The 21,237-nt window shown below is 37.5% G+C and overlaps 1 protein-coding gene across 2 annotated transcripts in view; it reads left to right on the top strand.

Moving 5' to 3' along the window:
• ric1 (RIC1 homolog, RAB6A GEF complex partner 1) overlaps positions 1 to 21,237 on the top strand; it is a 59,289-nt gene that overhangs the window by 27,246 nt on the left and 10,806 nt on the right. The window contains exons 7-19 of one of the 2 annotated variants that reach the window (XM_008103345.3): positions 1,055 to 1,143; positions 6,529 to 6,617; positions 9,096 to 9,240; positions 10,464 to 10,512; positions 12,437 to 12,589; positions 12,853 to 13,050; positions 13,576 to 13,614; positions 14,106 to 14,216; positions 15,440 to 15,529; positions 16,783 to 16,943; positions 17,918 to 18,056; positions 19,606 to 19,722; positions 20,410 to 21,138. In XM_008103345.3, coding sequence (XP_008101552.2) covers positions 1,055 to 1,143; positions 6,529 to 6,617; positions 9,096 to 9,240; positions 10,464 to 10,512; positions 12,437 to 12,589; positions 12,853 to 13,050; positions 13,576 to 13,614; positions 14,106 to 14,216; positions 15,440 to 15,529; positions 16,783 to 16,943; positions 17,918 to 18,056; positions 19,606 to 19,722; positions 20,410 to 21,138 — 2,109 coding nt within the window. Of the gene's footprint in view, positions 1 to 1,051; positions 1,144 to 6,528; positions 6,618 to 9,095; positions 9,241 to 10,463; positions 10,513 to 12,436; positions 12,590 to 12,852; positions 13,051 to 13,575; positions 13,615 to 14,105; positions 14,217 to 15,439; positions 15,530 to 16,782; positions 16,944 to 17,917; positions 18,057 to 19,605; positions 19,723 to 20,409; positions 21,139 to 21,237 lie in introns of both variants that reach the window. The other variant, XM_003216563.4, reaches the window with a different exon arrangement.

Genomic DNA, 21,237 nt, shown 5'->3' with positions numbered 1-21,237 from the left:
TTTCCTAGTGCTCCCTCAACTTTTTGTTTACATTTCCCCAACTGATAGAACATCTCCACTCCTGCTGTTGACTGTTTATTACTAATGGACTGTTTCTGAGAAATGTCTCATACACTTCAACTTGCTCAGGAAATTTTTAAGGAAAATGTCTATAATAAAATCAGCATCTTCTCCCACCGTTACTCTTAGTTTTGTGAATTTACTCCCCTTGCCATTTTGCTGAAAATAACCAAAGAACACACATCCCCACATGAAATATCACATATGTAAAATATTTTCTGCTATAGCCCTGCTATAGAAGATTGTTTTTCAAAACCAGGAGTGACTTTCAAATAAGTACTAGAAAAACTGCAATCTTATTCCTTGTTTTAACATGTTAATCATGTAAACAACCTCCCACTCCCTGTTACATACAAATTACTCAGGGTCCAAATTCTGGCCTATGGCTGGCTTCAAATTCAGGGAGAACTCATGATGCTCGGTGACTCCTGAACTTTTAGAAGTTGTCCCTGGTACAATAGGACCCGTAAAAAATGGAATATTGGACCTTCGCATTAATACATAACATTGATCTCAGCTATGAAACTAATAGAATTATACATCTGTGAATCCTTTAGCTAGTTTTCTGGAATCTCCTTTTCTCTTGCGCCAGACAATCTACCCCCTTTCTCGTGGTGCCCCTTAATCCGCTTTGTATTATTTGTGCAGTGAGCAGTTGGGGGACTGTTAAGAAGAGAAAAAGAGATTCCATTTCTATCAGATCCATTGTATATAGAGAGTTAGGTGGTCGGATGTTTGCTTAAATGTAGAAATAAGTAACTAATGTAGTAGACAGCAAATAGGATTTCTTATGTCTCAGATTTGAGGAAGGGCAGAATACATTCAGATACAATTTAAGTATGTAGGATTTATTTTGAAAGGAACTTGCATATCACATCCTTAGTATTGTTTATCTTCAGAAAAAGTACACACTAGATGTGGCTTTCAATTGTCACACAGTGTACAAAATGGAAAACATGATCAATAAAATCCTTTGCAATATGTCTTCTAGCAGCTCCATGGTGTTTGGGCACAAGATGTTTTGGATGGAACCTGTGTGGCTGTAAACAATAAATACAGATTGATGGCATTTGGATGTGCAAAGTAAGTTTTATGTCTTGAAATCTGGATTTGGTTTCTATTTAACAGTACATCTTGCTTAATCTATACTTAAAGTTTCTGAATCCCTATTTATGAGTTATTCTAGGACAATTCTATATTATTCCTTTAAAAATAGTATATCTTGGAAGAACTGTCTTTTGGGATACAATTATTAATGAACGAAGCACCTTGCAAATCACACATAAAATTGGGAACAAATATTTAGGATTTCCCCCTGAAGTATCTTTCGTCTTGAAGTGTGCGAGACTGCCTTTTGTGATTGCTCGTGAGACATCATATTTTTTTTCTCTGTGCTTCAACTGTTCATTTACACAAAATGAATGAAGACATTTTTGTAGGAAATGAGAGGCGACACGAAAATGAAAGCCGCACAGTCATTGTGTTTCTTTCGTTTTCCTTTCGTTTCCTTTCATTTCCTTTCAATAATATTCTGGGGAAGACCCAAACATTTTAGAAGTTGGTGGGCTAAAAGGGCTCGAAATGCCCTCAGTGTGTGGCAATTTTCACCCCTCTAGCCCAAAAACCAAGTGTGTGTGTGTGTGTGGGGGGGGGGGGGGAGCCTCGGAAGCCCTCCCATTGCAGCCAATGGTCCGAAAAGTTTCGTTTTTTTCATAAGCTAGACGAAAATTCTGTTCGTATAGGCGCCCCATTTTTGTTAGCAGGAACAAATACGAAAATGAGACCAAATGAATCAAACTACAGAAAACGAACAGCAATTCCATACAAAAGTGCAAAACTACAATACAGCTTGAAGGTTAAGATGCTGTGCATCACTCAGAAATAAATTCGCCCCTCCCCCTTTTATGGTTAAAATGCTTCATGCACACCTAGCTGATAAAGAATCATAACAGTACTCCATTAAAAGGGAATAAGTAAATTTAGATTGAAGTATTATACCACCAGAATCATGCCCATTGATTCAACCGCATGGCAGGTGGATAATTTGACATTTTGAGTTTCTACAGTCTTGATATGATGCATTCCATATGCGAGCAAATACGGAAAACACAAAAATGGCTATCAGATTGGAAAAAATCAATTTATATCCCCATACCCAAAAAGGGAAATGCTAAAGAATGCTCAAACTTCCGCACAGTGGCACTTATTTCCCACGCCAGTAAGGTAATGCCAAGATTCTGCAAGGCAGACTCCAGCAATGCATAGAGCTAGAGTTGCCAGATGTCCAAGCTGTCAGAGTAATTTACACAGTGCAGCAGCAGTTGGATGCAGTCAGAGGAACGCAGCACGAAGAGACATCAGAGACGATGGTAAAACTATATACAAGTTTTACTGAAAGCAGTAATAAAGACAAACAGACTTGAAGACAATGGACACAGGACTTGACTTTTCAGCAGACAGCACTCGACTCAACACAGAACAGAACAGATCAGCAATGCACACACACTTGTGTCTGGACACTCCCCAGTTCCGGCCACACATCAAGGTCATCACAGCTTCTTAGTAATTAACTCTTTCCAGACTATAGTACACTCTGGATGATGCAATCAGTATGCAATACAGGCAAGACACAAATTTCATTTAAACACTACCAATACACAAATCCCACATTAACACAAGCTGGGTTTAGAAAAGGCAGAGGAACGAGAGCCCAAATTGCCAATATCTGCTGGATAATGGAGGAAGCCAGAGAGTTTCAGAAAAACATCTATTTCTGCTTTATTGACTATTCTAAAGCCTTTGACTATGTGGACCATAATAAACTGTGGCATGTTCTTGGTGGTATGGGGATACCAAGTCACCTTGTCTGTCTCCTGAGAAATCTGTATAAAGACCAAGTAACCACAGTAAGAACATACCATGGAACTACAGACTGGTTCAAGATTGGGAAAGGAGTACGGCAGGGCTGCATATTTTCACCCTACCTATTCAACTTGTACGCAGAACACATCATGCGATGTGCGGGGCTTGAGGAATCCAAGGCTGGAGTTAAAATTGCTGGAAGAAACATTAACAACCTTAGGTATGCAGATGATACCACTCTGATGGCTGAAACTGAGGAGGAGCTGAAGAGCCTTATCACCAAGGTGAAAGAAGAAAGTGCAAAAGCTGGGCTGCAGTTAAACATCAAGAAAACCAAGATTATGGCAACCAGACTGATTGATAACTGGCAAATAGAGGGAGAAAACGTGGAGGCAGTGACAGACTTTATATTTCTAGGCGCGAAGATCACTGCAGATGCAGACTGCAGCCAGGAAATCAGAAGATGTCTACTTCTTGGGAGGAGAACAATGGCCAACCTTGATAAAATAGTGAAAAGCAGAGACATCACACTGGCAACAAAGATCCGCCTAGTTAAAGCAATGGTATTTCCCATAGTAACCTATGGTTATGAGAGCTGGACCATAACGAAGGCTGAGCGAAGGAAGATAGATGCTTTTGAACTTTGGTGCTGGAGGAAAATCCTGAGAGTGCCTTGGACCGCAAGAAGATCCAACCAGTCCATCCTCCAGGAAATAATGCCCGGCTGCTCACTGGAGGGAAGGATTTTGGAGGCAAAGGTGAAGTGTTTTGGCCACATCATGAGAAGACAGGAAAGCTTTGAGATGCTGGAGAAAATGGAAGGAAAAAGGAAGAGAGGCCGACCGAAGGCGAGATGGATCCTTGAAGTGACTGGCTTGACCTTGAAGGAACTGGGGGCGGTGAGGGCCAACAGGGGGCTCTAGCATGAACTGGTCCATGAGGTCACGAAGAGTCGGAAACGACTGCGTGAATGAAGAAGAAGATAGTCTTGATAACTTAGTAAATATAAAAACAATATAATGCACAAAATTGGTATCAAATTGTTAAAGTTATTTGACGAGAAGTTCAGTTGAACAGTATTTCACATTGTATTATGAGAAAGTATCATCTAGATAAATGGAGAAACAGCAAATCAGTCAGTTTTTCTTCCTGCTTTAGTACTTCATACTTCTCACTGTATAAATGGTTATACTATAATTTTTTCCCTAATTGTGAATATTAATATAATAGAGATCCGAAAATCTCAGCTCACATGAATTGTACAGCATGGTTTGACATGCCAGAACTTGTTTGTCACTGATATAATGTTATTTAGATCTGAGGAGATGAGAGATGTTTCTAAAAGCTGAGACACTAACCCTGGGGCGTTATGAAATATGACAGTATGTACAATTTACATTTCTATAATCACCCTTCCCTATTCTATTGATCTCCAGATGTTTTCAGCCATAAATTCCATCAGCCATATCTGATATGACCAATGGTAAAGGGAGTTGAACAATTGCTGGGGACTAGGTTGGGGAAAGCTTCCTAATGGCATTTCTAATAACACAGCTGGATATAATTCATATTGTTTTTCTGTGTTTCTGAGAAGTTAGTCTAGGTACTTTTGTGCATGAAAATATTTGTAAATACAGGAAATTTTGGACATATAAGCCTTCTGTCACCTCCCACAATGGAGTGGAAGATAATTATTCAGTAGTGACAGGAAGTGGCAAAATATTCAATAAATGGTCTGAAGGCGCAGGAAAAGTTAGATATTTCCTTGAGGAATAAGCAAGAATTGAGGAGGGGTAGTTACATTTTAGACAGAATTACACTCCACTTTACTTGATCTGTAAATACTGAGAATGCCTGAGGGGGGAGACTCACACACCTGTACTGAGTTTTAAAATATTTTTATTTGCTTTCAGTCTTTATAGCTGAGAGAACAGCAGCATGAGTTATGACGTGTCAATATGATTGATGATGTGTCTACAATCAAAGTAGTTGTAATTCCTAATCCCCCTTCATTTTTTTTCAACTGAATAAAACTTCAAAATGTTTTTATCTGATTCTGGCTTTGTTTTCAGAATTAAAGAAAATCTTTCAAGATAGAAAATGCTAATGTTTAATTAAAGCATTGCCGGGAGAAATCAGTTATGGGTACAATCATTCCTTGCAAGGTCATGTTTACTATTACTGAAAAGTCAATTCTGAGTTACAGAATCTGCCAGTGTATACCTTTGGCTCCCATGTTTATTCTGTCCTTAGTAGTTTTGTTTCAAATTTAGTTTTACACGAGTTCAGATTTACAGCTGAAACTTGATTTAAGTACCGGGAGCGCCTTCTGAGGAAATCTGCGCTTTCATTTACCCAATTTCAATGTTGTGTGACTAACTATAGTCAGTGTTTAAAATAGTTTTTGGAATTCAGATTGCAGCTCATTCTTGAATCTGGTTGTGCTTTAATCTGTCTTGTTGATGACAAGGCATGACTTTTAGTTGTAGATTGGATTTTCTTTTCATCCTAGCTTTCTCTCCTCCCCCCCCCCCCCCCCCCCAGTTTGGGGACTAAAATGTTTGTTTCTCCTGGTGCCTTGATTAATTGTGCTGGAAACAGGGCAGAGGGGGTGTATTATTCAGCTGGATTGCTTCATGGCTTTTAATACCTATTGGTTATATTATCCTTCTCAATAATTCTGGTGATATTTTGCTCAGAAGTTTTTCAGGCTCAATTTTTCTATTTGAAGGCCTATTGAGGAATCTTACCCAATGTCTTGGAATACTTTTACTGATCTTCAGCTCATATCCCAATTGTGTCAATTCCTGTAACAGTTAAATCTCGTCATGAGTACACCTAAAATAGTACACTGGTGTAGTCTTATTAGGAGTCTGTTCGCAACCTCTGACCAGAACTTTTTGTCTAATGGAGAATATAGTCAATAGGATTTTAACATGTGTCTAGTTTGGCAATCATCTATTTCCCTGTCCGCAGCAGTTATACTTATTGCTAGTCTGTTTTCAGGTCAGATTATTGGCTGCTTTTAAATCACTAAATGATTTGTGACCAAAATACCTAAAGGATCAATGCTGCAAGTCTGCTTGCCCTCAAATATAATCTGGGATATCCCTTGCACATTGTGATTAATGAGGTGACATTTTTCCACTGAGTCACCCCATACATACAGTAGAACATCCTGCTCCAGAAGGTTGTGCTTTCTTCTGCTTTTCCTGCTTTACATGAAACATTTTTGCCTCGCACCACTAAGCTATTGGTTCTAGCTTCCAGGGTTGTATCAGTTTAAAATAGCTGCTTTTTGAAAAAAATTTGTGGGTTTTTTTGCCCTGGCTGAGCCAGTTAGAGGGGGGAAATGGGATAGAAACAAATAAATGCATAAACAAGCAAGTCACCTTAACATTATTGTTTATTAATAAGGTTCTGCTGAATTCAATAGCATTCTAATAGTTTTATACAGAGGATACATTTTCCTTAACTTTCTCTAATGTACTGTAATGCCCATAAACTAATATAATGACTTGGAATTTGAATTTTAAATACCTGCATGTCTGTCTTGACTTGGAATCTACACATTTCTAATGGTTAATGAACTGTATTCTTTTGCAGTGGTTCAGTGCAAGTTTATACAATAGATAATACTTCAGGGGCCATGCAGCTGTCTCATAAACTGGAGCTAACACCCAAACAGTATCCTGGTAAGCCCAATCCTATGAAAACTGAAGTGGAGTTTGGTATTGCTTTTGGGATATTATAAGGTAAAGGTTTTCCCCTGACATTAAGTCTAGATGTGTCTGACTCTGGGGGTTCGTGCTCATCTCCATTTCTATGCCAAAGATCCAGTGTTTTCCGTAGACAACTCCAAAGTCATGTGGCCGACATGACTGCATGGAGTACTGTTACCTTCCTGCTGGAGTGGTACCTATTGATTTACTCACATTTGAATGTTTTTGAACTGCTAGGTTGGCAGAAGCTAGGGCTAACAGCGGGAGCTCACCCCACTCCCCAATTTCAAACCGCCGACCTTTCAGTCAGCAGGTGCAGCAGCTCAGCGGTTTAACCCGCTATGCCACCGGGAAATATAGGTAATTCTAATTCCATATATCAGATTAATGATCTGGCAGTTAGGATCATCTGTCCAGTATCTGTATGTTTCAAGCCATAGCCAGTATAAATGGAAAACTTACTGCAGGGCTAAGATGTCCACTGCATTAAGGCCACTGTGTTCTTTCCTTCCCTTTCACATTTTTTTTTACAGTTTGTGAATGTACAATAGACATTAAAAGAAAAGGAAAACAAGCCAGGGTCATATAAAATACAGCCCTTCGTCTGTCATTGTTGTGTACCTTCAACTTGTTTCTGACTTATGTTGACACAGTCTCTACATTTATTTTGTCATTGTAAAGATGATCAAAACATTCAATATTGCCATAGCATGTTAGAAGAAATATGTTTCAGTATGCCCTGTTTAAGTTTAGAAGTTTGCAAAATAATTAATTTTAACAATATATGCAACATGGATACAAAAGTAATTTGTTGATCTTATTGTCTTTAAAGTATACATAAAGTGTCTTATTACCAGAAGGAAAAAATGTACCTAGCACTGCTGTTCTTAAAATCAAGCATAACATTCCAATCTCTTTCTACTCTTTGGGCCAGTGTGCTGACTAAGGGTGGATTACATAAATCAAAGATGCCCAGGAGGCAACTGCAAACTGCTAGAGCTGTTCCAAGTGCCTTTACTAACCTGAAAGGAATTGTGGCAGGAATCCAACAAGTCTCTAGAATTGAACCAAAAGCTTGCTGGTATCCAGTAGTATGATGTGTTGCTTCTTTTGAAGTGATGACTCCTGTACCATATTACACACTGGTTTTTTTTTTTTTTGTAATTTTACTTCTGGAAAGGGGCTATAGTGTGAAACAACCTCCAAAGGGAGGCTATCAGGAGTAGCTTTCTCTCTTATTTTTAAGAATTCTGCTCTGTATCATCATCTCTTATAAATACACATAGTCTTCAAACACTTGCATCATATATATGTTCTAGTTACTTAATTTAAAACATATTTGAGAACCAGCATGGTGTAGTAGTTTGCATTTTGGAGTAGAGCAGTGAGAAACCACAATCAGTCTGAAATGATTTGAAGGCACATAATGAAAACAATAACAAAGTAATGTTTAAACAAAAACTAAAGTTTGACATAATCAGAATTGTAGTATGGTAGTTGTGTATATCAGGTCTTCTTAAACTGTGAATCTGAACCCAAAATGGAGTCCCCTTAGCTCAATGTTGGGGGCCCTGAAAAAGTTTTCTGAACATCACCTAGTGGCTGTTTTAGACATTAACACAAATCTGGTGTGCAGTGTTTACAGTAGGCTCTGCTGAAAATGCTTCAGCTGTGCTTCATAAAGAAAATCTTACTGTTTAGCAAGATCTGCAAATGATGATTTGTTTTCAGTAAATGTTTGATTTCTATTTCTATTCTATATACATACACATCTGGGGGCAAGTAAAAATTTCTCAGGTCAAAAGAGGTCCCGAGTGGAAAAGCTTAAGAAGCCCTGGTATATATAATACTTCCTTTTGGTATTTACTATTTAACTACGGCAGCCAGACCATTGATGCATGATGCCAAATACACCTGCTTTTTTCTTACATATATAACTGGCACAATGGAGTGTAAAATAGATGCTGATGTGAAGCTTTCTTACATCCTTTGCTTAAGTATGTTCATGGGCATTTACAGGCAGCTTGAGGGCCATTCATCGGGCCAAAGGCATATCTGTGTCTGCATCCAATTTCTCCTCCTATCCAGCTCAGTGAAGCTATGCATGCCTTAGATTTTAATCATTTTGAAAAAGGCAAGAAAGATAACATGATGGGCATTAGGGAGGCATGCATCTCCTACTCCTTCTGATGACAGCCAATGTTGCCAGTGTGGAGCTGTGACCATGAGGGAGAGATGAGGCTATTTAGCTTATAGGACTCTTCATCTATGCTTTCAGCAGATTACGTTGTGCGCCTTGAGTATGAATAACTGATAAGAAAATAGTGCCCTTCTTGGAGATGCATTAGCTGGAGATCTTGAACAGATTGCCTATGAGGCTCCTTCCAGCTCTGTGATGCAAAGAACCAAGACAGGCTTTATGACTGGTTATTTCTTTTGCTTTTTAAATAGATGTTTGGAACAAAACTGGAGCTGTTAAACTTATCAGATGGTCCCCTGATAACTGTGTCGTTATGGTGACCTGGGAGTGTGGAGGTCTTTCCTTATGGAGCGTATTCGGTGCCCAGCTTATATGTACTCTAGGAGGAGACTTTGCGTAAGTATTTTAAACGATAATACTAGTATTTTTAAACTTGGGAAGTATAGCAAAGTGTTTCAGCTCCTGATCAGTTAAGCATGAAACACAATGGCTGTAGTTTATCTAATGAGATGTGTCCTAACAACCATGTAACAGAAGTTTTTTTGAGTGTAACATATCATAACAATATGTTAGGCTTCATTTGTTTCTTATAAGAATAGCCATTTGAACTTTTCCAAAAAATGAGCTCTTTGCCAATTATCGATAGATTGCTTTCTTCCCAGTATGGGACCCAAAGTGGTTAATGTCTTAATGAGACTTGCTATGAGGCCCAGTTACAAAACCAGTCTGAACCTTTCCTGCATAGGCTATCTTTCTAAACATTATGTTTCAATCCCATCTTACACTTAATTTCTTGGAGCATCTTTTATCTGTGTTATTCGAAGATTTCACCATTTTTATCAACTACCTCTGCTTGATTGTGCTTTTTCGTCTTTGGCAGGCAAAATATTTTGTCACCTGTTGGAAGGTGTAGGTCTCCTAGATTTTTACATGCTTTCCTACTGTCTAGGCACAGGATGGGCTTGTATTTGTGACAACAGAATGTTTCAGATGGCTCTGAGCCCATTATCTCCATTGCTGTTAGGAAAGTCACAGTTGGCATACATTGTTTTTAAATCTTGATTGATCATGAAAAACAAATGTTCACCACACTAGTTGGTTTTATATGTGTGTGTGCATAGATGCAGGGTAGGTTGTAGCTGCATGTTTAGCATTATATCAAGAAAATAAAGTATTTTTGTAGATTTCTTTGCAACAGGACTTTGTCATCAGTTTAATGTGTCTGAGTCAAAAGGTGGGCTTTGGAATTAAGGAATAAAAATCCTAATTTTCATTAGCATACCTTTTTGTTACAAAAATATCGTGGGTGTTTTTCAATTTCTGGGGAAATACAGAGTGTTACTAGGGCAGTCACAATGGAATTTTCTTTCCTTCTACTCTATGCCACCTAAAGCATCAGTTCCTAAAGCATTCAGCCCCCCCCCCCTCCTTCTCAGCTGTTTTGGGGGTACACAAGCAGATAGAGTGGACAAGGGGATTGTTTCCCTCCTTCCAGTTCTGCTGGATCCCATTATTCCATCAGCACAAGTTCAGTGCTGGATCTTGCCTCTAGTTTGTATCTTCTTTTCAATGTAGTCTTACTGTTTTTTGTTTGTTTGTTTTACATGTTTTTGTGTTAGTCATCGATCTGATGGTACCAAAAAAGACCCTCTAAAGATCAGCTCTATGGTAAGCACAGTTAAATTTACCTTTTGCACATGCATGTACAAGACAAACAAATAAATTAATCTGAATTTTACTTAATGTATCCCAATATTATCTTAATGTTTTAATTATAAAACGTTGAGTTTTCAAATTGTTTCCGTTACTTTATTTAGCCAGGGAAAAACAAAGTCTTGCCATAGAGTAGTGGAGAGCAAAAGTTTTACATCTTTGCACTGTCTTGAAAGTTTTTTCTTTCACTAAAAGAATGGGATGATGAGGTCTTTAATTGGGTAAGTTAGTGGTGAGACAGAGCTTTTTGGTGTTACAATATTTTGTTGATTGTTTTCAAACTGTAGTTCCAGGTGGGTTTGGCTACCTGTTAACTACTTTAGCTAATTAATTGTTCTGTGAACAGAAATTGTTTTGAGAATAATTCAGTTTTTGTTTTATACTGACAAGACTTGGCTTCCACTTCCCTTCATCTTACAGTATGCACATTGACTAAAGCACAAGGTCAAATTGCAACATGTTGGCCAAAATCCTATATCAGGGTGGCATGGTATAAATCTCTGCATGCAGAATCACATATTGATTAAGTTATACAGCTCTTGTATTGAATGTGCATCCCATGCACAATCTAGCATGAAACAGCACTGCATGCACAGTTCCACTCCAGCAACCATGGACCTCATGTGGATATTCTGCTTCAGACAAAAAAAAATCTAGCCATCTTCATAGGGAATTTATGAATATGTAAAACACCAACAGATTCAGCTATTGTGTAATGTTCTTACTAAAAAGGAGAACGTTACTTAAGGTTTTAAGAAGATTTCTCTAAAGGGAAAGATTTTATCTAAGTGTCAGGTTTCCTTTCCAGTACTAAAGAGGCTGTTCAGTTGAAAACTGCACAAGCTTGTGCAGCTCCAAAATGAAGCACATACTTGCAGAGATTGAGATAGATTGGGATTGTTATGAGACAATCTTGTTTTCTGTACCATAAATTAGGGTTCAGTCTTAAATGCCTTGTAGCTAGTAACATCCTTAAAACTCATATAGAAACATATGGATGAGCTTTTTGGGCTAGATAGAATTTCTTTTTAACTATATATTTTTTAAAAAAACATGTATTTTCTCAAATTTTGCTAATTCTAATCGACAGCTTACGCTTAATGATGTTTATACCTCATATGTTTTTATATCAATTTAACTTTTGAATACTGTATTTTCACCTCTTATTAAGACCTATCTGTTTGAGCAAAGTGGTCAAACTTTACCCTATCACTTTACCCTATCATGGATACTATTCAGACCACATGAGGCTAGATTCAGTGTAGTCCTGAGTAGTGTAGACTAACTGTCTGTGTTGATGGTGGGTTGGGCAATCACCTTTTGTTATATTAACTCTATTACATTGAAGTCACAGTTATTAAGGTAAGGATACATGAATGGTGGGGAAGAGCAGCAAGAAAATCACAATCTATTATTTCCCACAAACCCATAGTGCAGAGTAAATATCCCTTATTCAAAATTCTTCGGATCAGAAATGTTTGAGATTTTTTTTCAGTTGTTGGAATGCCTATACTTAAATATACAAACATAATGGGGTTTCTTGGAGAGGGGACTCAATGTTTCATATGCACTTTACACCCATTGCCTCAAGGTAATTTCTACAATGTTTTAATATTGTGCATGAAACAAAGTTTGTGTATATTGAACAATCAGAAAATGAAGGTGTCATTATCTTAGCCACTCATGTGGACAGTTGTACATTTTGGAGTATTTTGAATGTCAAAATTCCAGATAAGGGACGTTCAACCTATAGTATAACATTTTTACTGGCATTATAATATAGGTTGTACTAAGTCGCAATTTGTTATAGAGTGCTTTGTTTCTGATGCACTTAGTAGTTTCAAGTAATTGAGTAATACTTTTTGTTATTTTTTTCTAGAGTTGGGGATCAGAAGGCTATCATTTATGGGTGATTGATGCTAATAGCTTTGGCAGTTCAGTAACTGAGAGCAAGTGCAAAAATGAGTCTCAGCGGTGTGGCATTTTGCAGTTTCAATTCATCAAAAGTGCACTCACAGTTAATCCTTGCATAGTAAGTACTTATACATCTGTTATAGTTCTATGTCACTTTTAATGTATGTTTGGCCAGGTTTTGGCCTAATTCTGATCACAAAATAGTTTGTTTTTCCATTGCCGTGCAAACTCCTTGACATAAGTCTGTCAAAACTGAAGCTAGTGTCATTTAAAAACAAACTTCCTTTATAGTTCAGTTTCGTTCCTTTCATTTTAATTGAAGTATCTTTTTACTGCTTCCTTACTATTTGCAGAGAATTTAATATATTTATTTATCCTTAGAGCAACCAGGAGCAAGTCCTCCTTCAGGGAGAAGATCGCTTGTACTTGAACTGTGGAGATGCCATACAGGCTCAGAATCCCAGATGCTCCTCAGCACACTCTGAACATAAGGCTCTCAGAGGCCAGTTTTCAGATGGCAGTGTTGATTCTCAGGGTTTAAGCACTTTATTAGGGCACAGACATTGGCATGTTGTGCAGGTAACTTCCTTTTTTCAGCATGTTATTACTGTTTGTGTTTCATCCCATCTTTGTATATTACTGTATAGAGAGAGTCAATTTTGGTGATGCTTGAGGGGTTTAGAGACCACAAAATTGCTTTGAAGGGGCCATACTTTCTTCATTCTTATACTAGTGAAACAATTCCTCTCACTCCATTCAGATGCAGCCACGCTTTTATATATTCAGTATAAATATATATTCAGGGGTTTGAGTAAGCAGCTGTAACACGAATGCTTACTTCCAAGCCAAGTTGGCAGCCATCATTCCACCATAGTATTAAATTTAGCAAGTACAATAATTACATTAAGTACTCATATTAATAGAAATAAGTATTTTGGGACCTGAAGTATCACTCTAAAAACAGAATTGGTTCACATAGTTGAAAATCTTCAATTTAGACATACGTATTTGTGTTTCAAATTGTATAGAATTTTGATGAAATACAGAAAGATTTAAAGAAGAAAACCATTTAATTTCATTAATGCTTTTTTGCTTTTTCAAAAGATTCACAGTACCTACTTAGAGATCAATTGGCCTATAAGGGTGAGTTGTTTTTTAAACTTGTTCTTTTACAGCTGTAGACTGTATGTAATATAAGCATTAGACTTTATAGAAATGAAAACAGAGGAAAATGAAGGTTATTAAAAAACTTTAATACTGCAGAACATTGGCCAGAGATCCTGGTGGGACCATATAGTAGCATGAAAATAATTGTTCAAGGGATTGCACCTTCTCAGAGGTTGAATAAGTACAATCCTTAATGTAGCTAGCCTATCAATGTAGCAGACATACATAGATCTCTCTTGCTCACAGATGACATAGTGCACAGGGAGCTAATGGGCTGTTGCGCTCAGACCTGTAGTGTTGTTATTCCTTGTGCAGCTGTGGGATCCATTATAGCTTGGCATATATTCACATAGCACTTGCAAGGGTCTTGATCATTTGTATTAAAAAAGGAAGCTACTAACCTAATATTTTACACTTTTTGATAAGAAACTCTGACATGATATTTCTTTTCTTTTCCACACCATCAGTTTTCAGCCATCGATAAGATGGGGCAGAATGTAGCCGTAGTTGGCAAGTTTGGTTTTGCACATTACTCCTTGCTTTCCAAAAAATGGAAACTGTTTGGAAACATTACCCAGGTGAGTAGTTGTTCTTGACAGAAGGAGTAATGCTTGAAAAATTATTTTACCAATGTATATGATGGAAAATAATGTTATAGACATACTGATTCTCATGTGTCTTGTTTTATTTTAGTTGAGTCCTAGTTTGTATAGAAAGATGGGGTATGAAAAATAATGGTCATGGTAATATTATTAACTGGCATTCTGTATTGCAGTTTATTTATTTATTTAATTTATATACCGCTCTTCTCCCTCAGGGGGACCCAGAGCTGTCTTACATAATGGCAAGATTAATGCCACATATAATACAAAATATAGTAAAAACAAACAATCGTAAAAACACACTTAAAAACCAATATCATACCCCATTAAAACAGTAAAACACTGTGTGACTGTTACAACAGGGCCAGTCGCATTGTGCCAAAAGTCAGAGCCAGTTGCACATTCATAACCTAAATTTAGGAATCTGTAACTGCTCCATATTCAGTGAGGCTACATAAATCCCACTTCCCTCATTGAGTGAAGGATGCCTGCTAATTCGAGTGCAAAGAGGGTGGCATTTCCACCATTGAGTGGTGCCACAACAGTCAAAAGTAGAACCCCGTCACAATTCCTCATTGCAGCCCCACTTGCTGGTGGAAGGGGGCTGGAGACATATTCCTCCTTTTGTGCTGAACGTTGGATAGACTTCTTAGATATGGTTAACATGATTTTCTATGGGTGAGCAGATGGCAACTAGAGCTGATAGGGAAAAATTGGTGCCATTTTTGGAATGAGCAGATCAAATATATCCAGAAACTGGGCTAACATTTGAGGCGTCAACGTGTACTAGTCAGTTTAATAATTCCTTTTCTTAAAGGTGTGTCTACCAGTAAAATTTACAGCATTAAGAGCGGGTAGTTCCTTTATTCACTGAGATTCTGTTTTCAATAAAATAGATTGTGGCAGACTAGATTGACAAGTAGTCTAACACAACACAGTGTTTTATGCTGATTAGTTTGGCTCCTTTTTATTGGGTGCAACAGGGAGAGCTTTGAGACAAACAGGAAAGGGGGTTTGTGTCATATTAGTTTATTTTACAAAGCGTCCTTACATTATTGCTATCCAGTTGTTAAATAGAAATGCAGTAATTAATATAATTTACAAAAAACTCTATAGAGCTTCCATGATCTCTTCAATGTTCATGAATTGACTATTGGAGGTTTTTTAATTGATTTATTCCTGATTTTTTTTACTCATAGGAACAAAATATGACAGTGACTGGTGGCTTAGCTTGGTGGAATGATTTCATTGTTATTGCATGTTATAATTTAAGTGACCGCCAAGAAGAGGTAAGGCATAAGTCTTTGAAATTATTACCATGACTATAAGGTCCTTATAGAAAATTGTGTCCTCAGATTTTAGCCATTTAAGGTTTATTGTTTTCCTTTTCTGTGCAAACCTCTTGGGCTCGCTAGTGTAAAAAAATCTATGGATTTTTTAAAATTGTCACTAGCATATTTCTTTCTGACTAGTATAAATTAATTAATATATTTAAATTAAAATGTCCCACTGTATTTTCAAACAACCAGCAGAGGGAAGCAGACTTTTTCTGATACTGTCTTTTTTGCTTTTGGTTGCATGTTTTACTGCCCAATAAAGACAGACTTTGGCAGGATATAAAAAAAAAGTTCCCAAAAGATATTAGTGTAAGTTTAAAAAAAAAACCAAGTCTGAATGAAATATATCTCTGTCTGCAGCTTGCAACTGTTTTTAGTCACAGGATAATATGCCAGTAGAAATCATTCAAGTCCTTTACCTTGGGCTGGGGAGGGGAACCACTGTCAATGACACTTTCCTAGGAAACATTTTCCTTTTTAAATTTACTACTAAACAACCTTTTAATTACTTTCTTCCATGTTAATAATAGCCAGAATATAACATTATGGCTGAACAAATGCACAAGGAAGCTGATCTGAACTGAAACCATGATAAACCTGCATGCCATCTGTTGGATACTCAATATGACACACGCTAGACATTTTCCACGAAGAATGGGTGAAAGGACTGCTGAATGTATCCAACACATTGTGTAGAAGAGATGCTCTAGCAATAAGTTGTGTAAATTTAGGATAAGGAAGAGAAACACAAAACATTACTGATTCCAAAGAGATAGCCAGCTTGTTCTGTTTCAGAATAAAAAGAAGAGGGGAATGAGGAGAATATATAATTGTGGAATCTTTAAGTCTTAACAGTATGAGCTTTCAGGGATTAAAATCTACAGTCCTTCTTCCACATTTGTGAGTTTAACTTTGATTTGATTATTTTCTGATTTTATGTGTTCTCTCTAGAAATAGCTAAGTCCTTCAGAGTGATTATAGAGTTGCACAGGAGCTACAGAGTCCTAGAGAGAACACATCTCTCGGAAAGCCTTGGTCTTTCAGGGTGATCAAAAAGACCACCCCTTACTGATCAAACTGTAAATCATATAGGTTTTTCTTATGTGAGTGATTTGATAATTTCATCCATTTCCTTCCTATAGCTTCATAGTCACTAGCATTCAATTAATAATACTCATTACTGATTCTTGTTTTATTTTTTCCAGCTAAGGGTATATTTGCGAACAGCCAATCTGGACAATGCATTTGCTCATATCACCAAAGTGCAGGCAGAAACATTATTACTCAGTGTCTTTCGGGACATAGTAATTTTGTTTAGAGCGGACTGTTCTATTTGCCTTTATAGTATTAAAAGAAAATCTGACGGGTGAGTATAGTATGGATCAGTCATTTTAATAATTTACTTTCTTCACTGCGTTTAATTTGTGTGTATAAGTCAGAGAGTGAAAGGGGGGATAAAGTCTATTCTGTAGATTCTTATATAAAATGTAAACACATGAACAGAAGTCTACTTGTTCAATGGGATGTCACCTTTCTTGCCTCCTTCTAAAATGGTCATTTCTCTTCCGTGATCTCTTCCAGACGTTGTCAAATTTTGTGAGCATGTTGAGGGTTATAAAGCAGGTTCCTGGCGGACAGGAACTGTGTTAAAATAGCAATGTGCTGCAGGGATGTGGAGAAAATTGGAGACAACTCCACAATTAACGATATATATCCATGCATTTATGGCCATTTCTGTCATTGTGTGACTTTTTTTTTCGTGTCTGGAGCAACTTGAGAAATTGCAAGTCGCTTCTGGTGTGAGAGAATTGGCCATCTTCAAGGACGTTGCCCAAGATGTTTGATGTTTTACCATCTTGTGGGAGGCTTCTCTCATGTCCCCGCATGGGAAACTGGAGCTGACAGAGGGGAGCTCACCCCACTCCCTGGATTTGAACCACCGACCTTCGGTCAGCAGTCCTGCCGGCACAAGAGTTTAACCCATTGTGCCACCAGGGGCGCCATTATGTGACATTAACCTGTTTTGGTACCTAAATTGTGAGTCCCAAGGAAGAAGACATTACACATGTCACTTAGTTTTTTCCTCGTTTTACAGCTAAGACCAAAAAAAAAGTCAAATTGTGGTTAATAATAGATAGCTTTTTGAATTTCTTTATTTTCTGCTAGGGATGAATTGTCTAAAATATTGACTGCATCTGTATTGATGGTCTTTTATAAAAAGTTTTATTATCTGAAGTCAAAGTAATTGATACCTTAAATTAATATAGGCCTTCTAAATTCAATAGATGGCTGTTGTGAAAATTTCCATAACAAATAATCATAATTGCTTTTACTTTTCAGTCCTAACCCTACTACCAGTATTCAGGTTCTTCAGGAGGTATCCATGTCGCGCTATATTCCTCATCCCTTCCTTGTTGTTTCTGTTACTTTGACCTCTGTGAGAACAGAGACAGGCATTAGCTTCAAACTGCCACAGCAGGTATGTAAAGATACAGGTTTTTTAAGAATTATAAATCTTGCTAAGTAAACTGCAGATGCTTCTGAAAACATTACACTCCCCAGGTACCTTGTGTTATGAAATTGCTCAGTTAAAAGTAGCTGTGGGGATTGAATGGTAGATGGAGGAATTGAGAACCATGTGATTACCCCTTCTATGCTGTATGTCCTGTAATTTTCACAAACAGTGTTTATGCAGTTTCTTGTGTATTAAATCTGGCCAGGCAGATAATCACATAAAGAGCAGCTGATAAAGAAAGGAAGCAGCCAGTCTTCTGTGAAAACAAGGGTTTTATTAAGTAGCCTTTAAATATTTTAAACAGTAAACACTGGTCATAGGAAATTAATTGCTAGTGATTTCAAAACACATGATACTCGGGGAGGCTACTGTTTTCAGGAAGCATTGGTCAACTTGGTTTGTGTGGTAATTAATATTGTTGGATCTGGTAGCCTTGTGAAATTGTCCCCTTCAAATCTGCCATTTGGGAAGTAGATACTGAAGAGATAAGTAGTTAATCAGCTGCAGATCTTTTTGGGTGAAGATGGTTTTCTGGATCCAATTCAGTCCAGCTTTATGGCTGATGCTAATTGTATTCCACCATCACAGATCCATATGTAAATCACAGATACACAGTTAATTTTGTGTGCATAATTAACACTAATTCTCTTGCACATTATAGCAGGTTTATGCACTATTGAACATAATATATTTATTGATTGTGTTATAGCACTGGAGAATGGAGGAGAGTTTTTAACTTTGAATATGTTTTAATGGATTTTTACTGTGGTTTTTAAAATAATGTTTATATTTCATTCAGTTTTAATGTTTGCACATTTGTATAGTTTAAATTGTATGCTAATGATTTTATGTTAAGCTGCTTTGAGTGCTGTACCTGAACTCTCATCAAAAAAAGGAACCATCTCCTCTAAGTAGAGTGGCAAAAGGGAAGAGCTTAGTTCATCCTAAGAAAACCTAAAAGAAACAGTTACTATCTGTGCCATCTCATTGAATGCTTGGGCGGGGAAATATCAGTAGCCATCAGGGACTACTGGTCTCCCCCCAGGCCATCATTATTGGTATTTCCTCTCTTTGTGGAATGTCCCACAACTTGTCCATGGGTCATATCAAAATACATCATTTCAGCCCCAAAACCTGCCATTAATTTATACATCAGATCGACTTACACATATACAGTACTCAAAATTTGTCTACATGGGAGACTGAGATGATGACACCTTTACTTTCTGATAGTTCAGTGTAACCAATCTTTGTGCCCAAAATTGTTTGAAAATATTGAGTAGAAAATTGCCTTCAGGCTATGTGAATAAGGTGTATATGAAACATAAATGAATGTCATGTCTTCATCTCCAATATATCTCATTATGTATATGTAAAAGTACTGCATTCCAAATTCTGGGGGAAAACAAAAAAAACAAAATATGGAACACTTTTGGTCCCAAGCATTTCAGATAAGGGATATACTCAGCTGTAGACTTGGAAAAAATAATACAGCCTTTTTACTTTCCATTAGGCCTGTGAAGCAGAGAGCATTATGTTAAACTTAGCAGGACAGTTAATAATGGTACAAAGGGATCGATCCGGCCTACAGATACGAGAAAAGGAAAGTAGTCCTAACCAAAGGAAACTTGTGAGTTAATCTGAAAATAATGCTATATATTTTATCTACTTTTCAAAAGTGGTGGCAGTGAACAGTGTAGTTGAGATGTGTGAGATGGTGATTGCAACTAATTATTGAGGCATCTGGGATTCTTTGTGGATAAAGTACTGTAAATGTTGCACTTCATTGAATTATTTACAAAGCAGTTTTTAAATAGTATGTTTTAGGCTCAGATTCTCACTATTATACATACTTGTAAAGTGTAGCATGTGTACCTAAGTGCAATCCTTTTCAGTGTAGCCTGACTGATGAAACAGAGCTGACAAATTAATATAAAATCATTCACATATTGTTCGGCTGGGTGTTAACTTCTATGTAAAACATGTAGTTATTTGGTGAACTTGATCCAATTGAGCCTTCACCTGCTATCCTTATGTATCCACCTGGATGTTAACACTTAGGTGAAGGATAATAGATAAATGACTATGGTGTGTATAGATTGTTATTAAATAGCACTTTGGGTAACCGAAGAAAAAACTAGTAAAAAGATATCTGAGTTAACTTGGTATATTCTGTAATGTAACACTTGACATTTACGGAAGGGAGGAGAGAGAGGGTGTGATGGATAGCTTCTCATGGCTCATACAGAATTTTTTTAACCACTTGTATAAAAATATGGAATAAAATATGATAATTAACTTGTGTTTGTATTTTTAGCTGCCATTTTGTACTCCAGTTGTTCTTGCCCAATCCGTTGAAAATGTTTGGACTACATGCCGTTCTAATAAGCAGAAGCGTCACTTACTAGAGGCTCTGTGGCTCAGCTGCGGTGGATCAGGCATGAAAGTCTGGCTTCCTTTGTTCCCCAGGGATCACCGCAAACCGCATTCCTTTCTTTCAAAACGGATCATGTTGCCTTTCCACATCAACATATACCCCTTGGCAGTTCTGTTTGAAGATGCCTTGGTTCTTGGTGCTGTCAATGACACTGTGCCCTTTGACTGTTTATATACTCACAGCAGCACTATGGACCACTTAGAGTTCCTGTTCCCTTACTGTATTGTTGAGAGGACATCTCAGATCTACCTCCATCACATTTTACGCCAGCTTTTGGTGAAGAATCTGGGCGAACAAGCCTTGCTTTTGGCTCACTCTTGTGCCACGTTGCCCTATTTTCCTCATGTGCTAGAATTGATGCTTCATGAAGTGCTGGAGGAAGAAGCTACCTCGCGGGATCCCATTCCCGACCCTCTACTTCCCACTGTGGCTAAATTCATTACAGAGTTCCCCCTGTTCCTGCAGACAGTTGTTCATTGTGCCAGGAAGACAGAGTATGCCCTATGGAATTATCTCTTCGCTGCTGTTGGGAATCCAAAAGATTTGTTTGAAGAGTGTTTGATGGCCCAGGACTTGGACACAGCAGCTTCTTACCTTATCATTCTGCAGGTAATTGCATTCATTTTTTTCCAAAAGGGATTTGGTGTTGTAAGCTTGTTACCCAAAATAAAAGAATAACATTTGACTTTGTTAATTTCTCTAGGGCAG

The sequence above is a fragment of the Anolis carolinensis genome, chromosome 2 (genome assembly GCF_035594765.1).
Source record: "Anolis carolinensis isolate JA03-04 chromosome 2, rAnoCar3.1.pri, whole genome shotgun sequence".
Taxonomy (NCBI): domain Eukaryota; kingdom Metazoa; phylum Chordata; class Lepidosauria; order Squamata; family Dactyloidae; genus Anolis; species Anolis carolinensis.
Note: the sequence above shows the minus strand (reverse complement) of the source record. Positions and strands in the feature narration are given on the sequence as shown.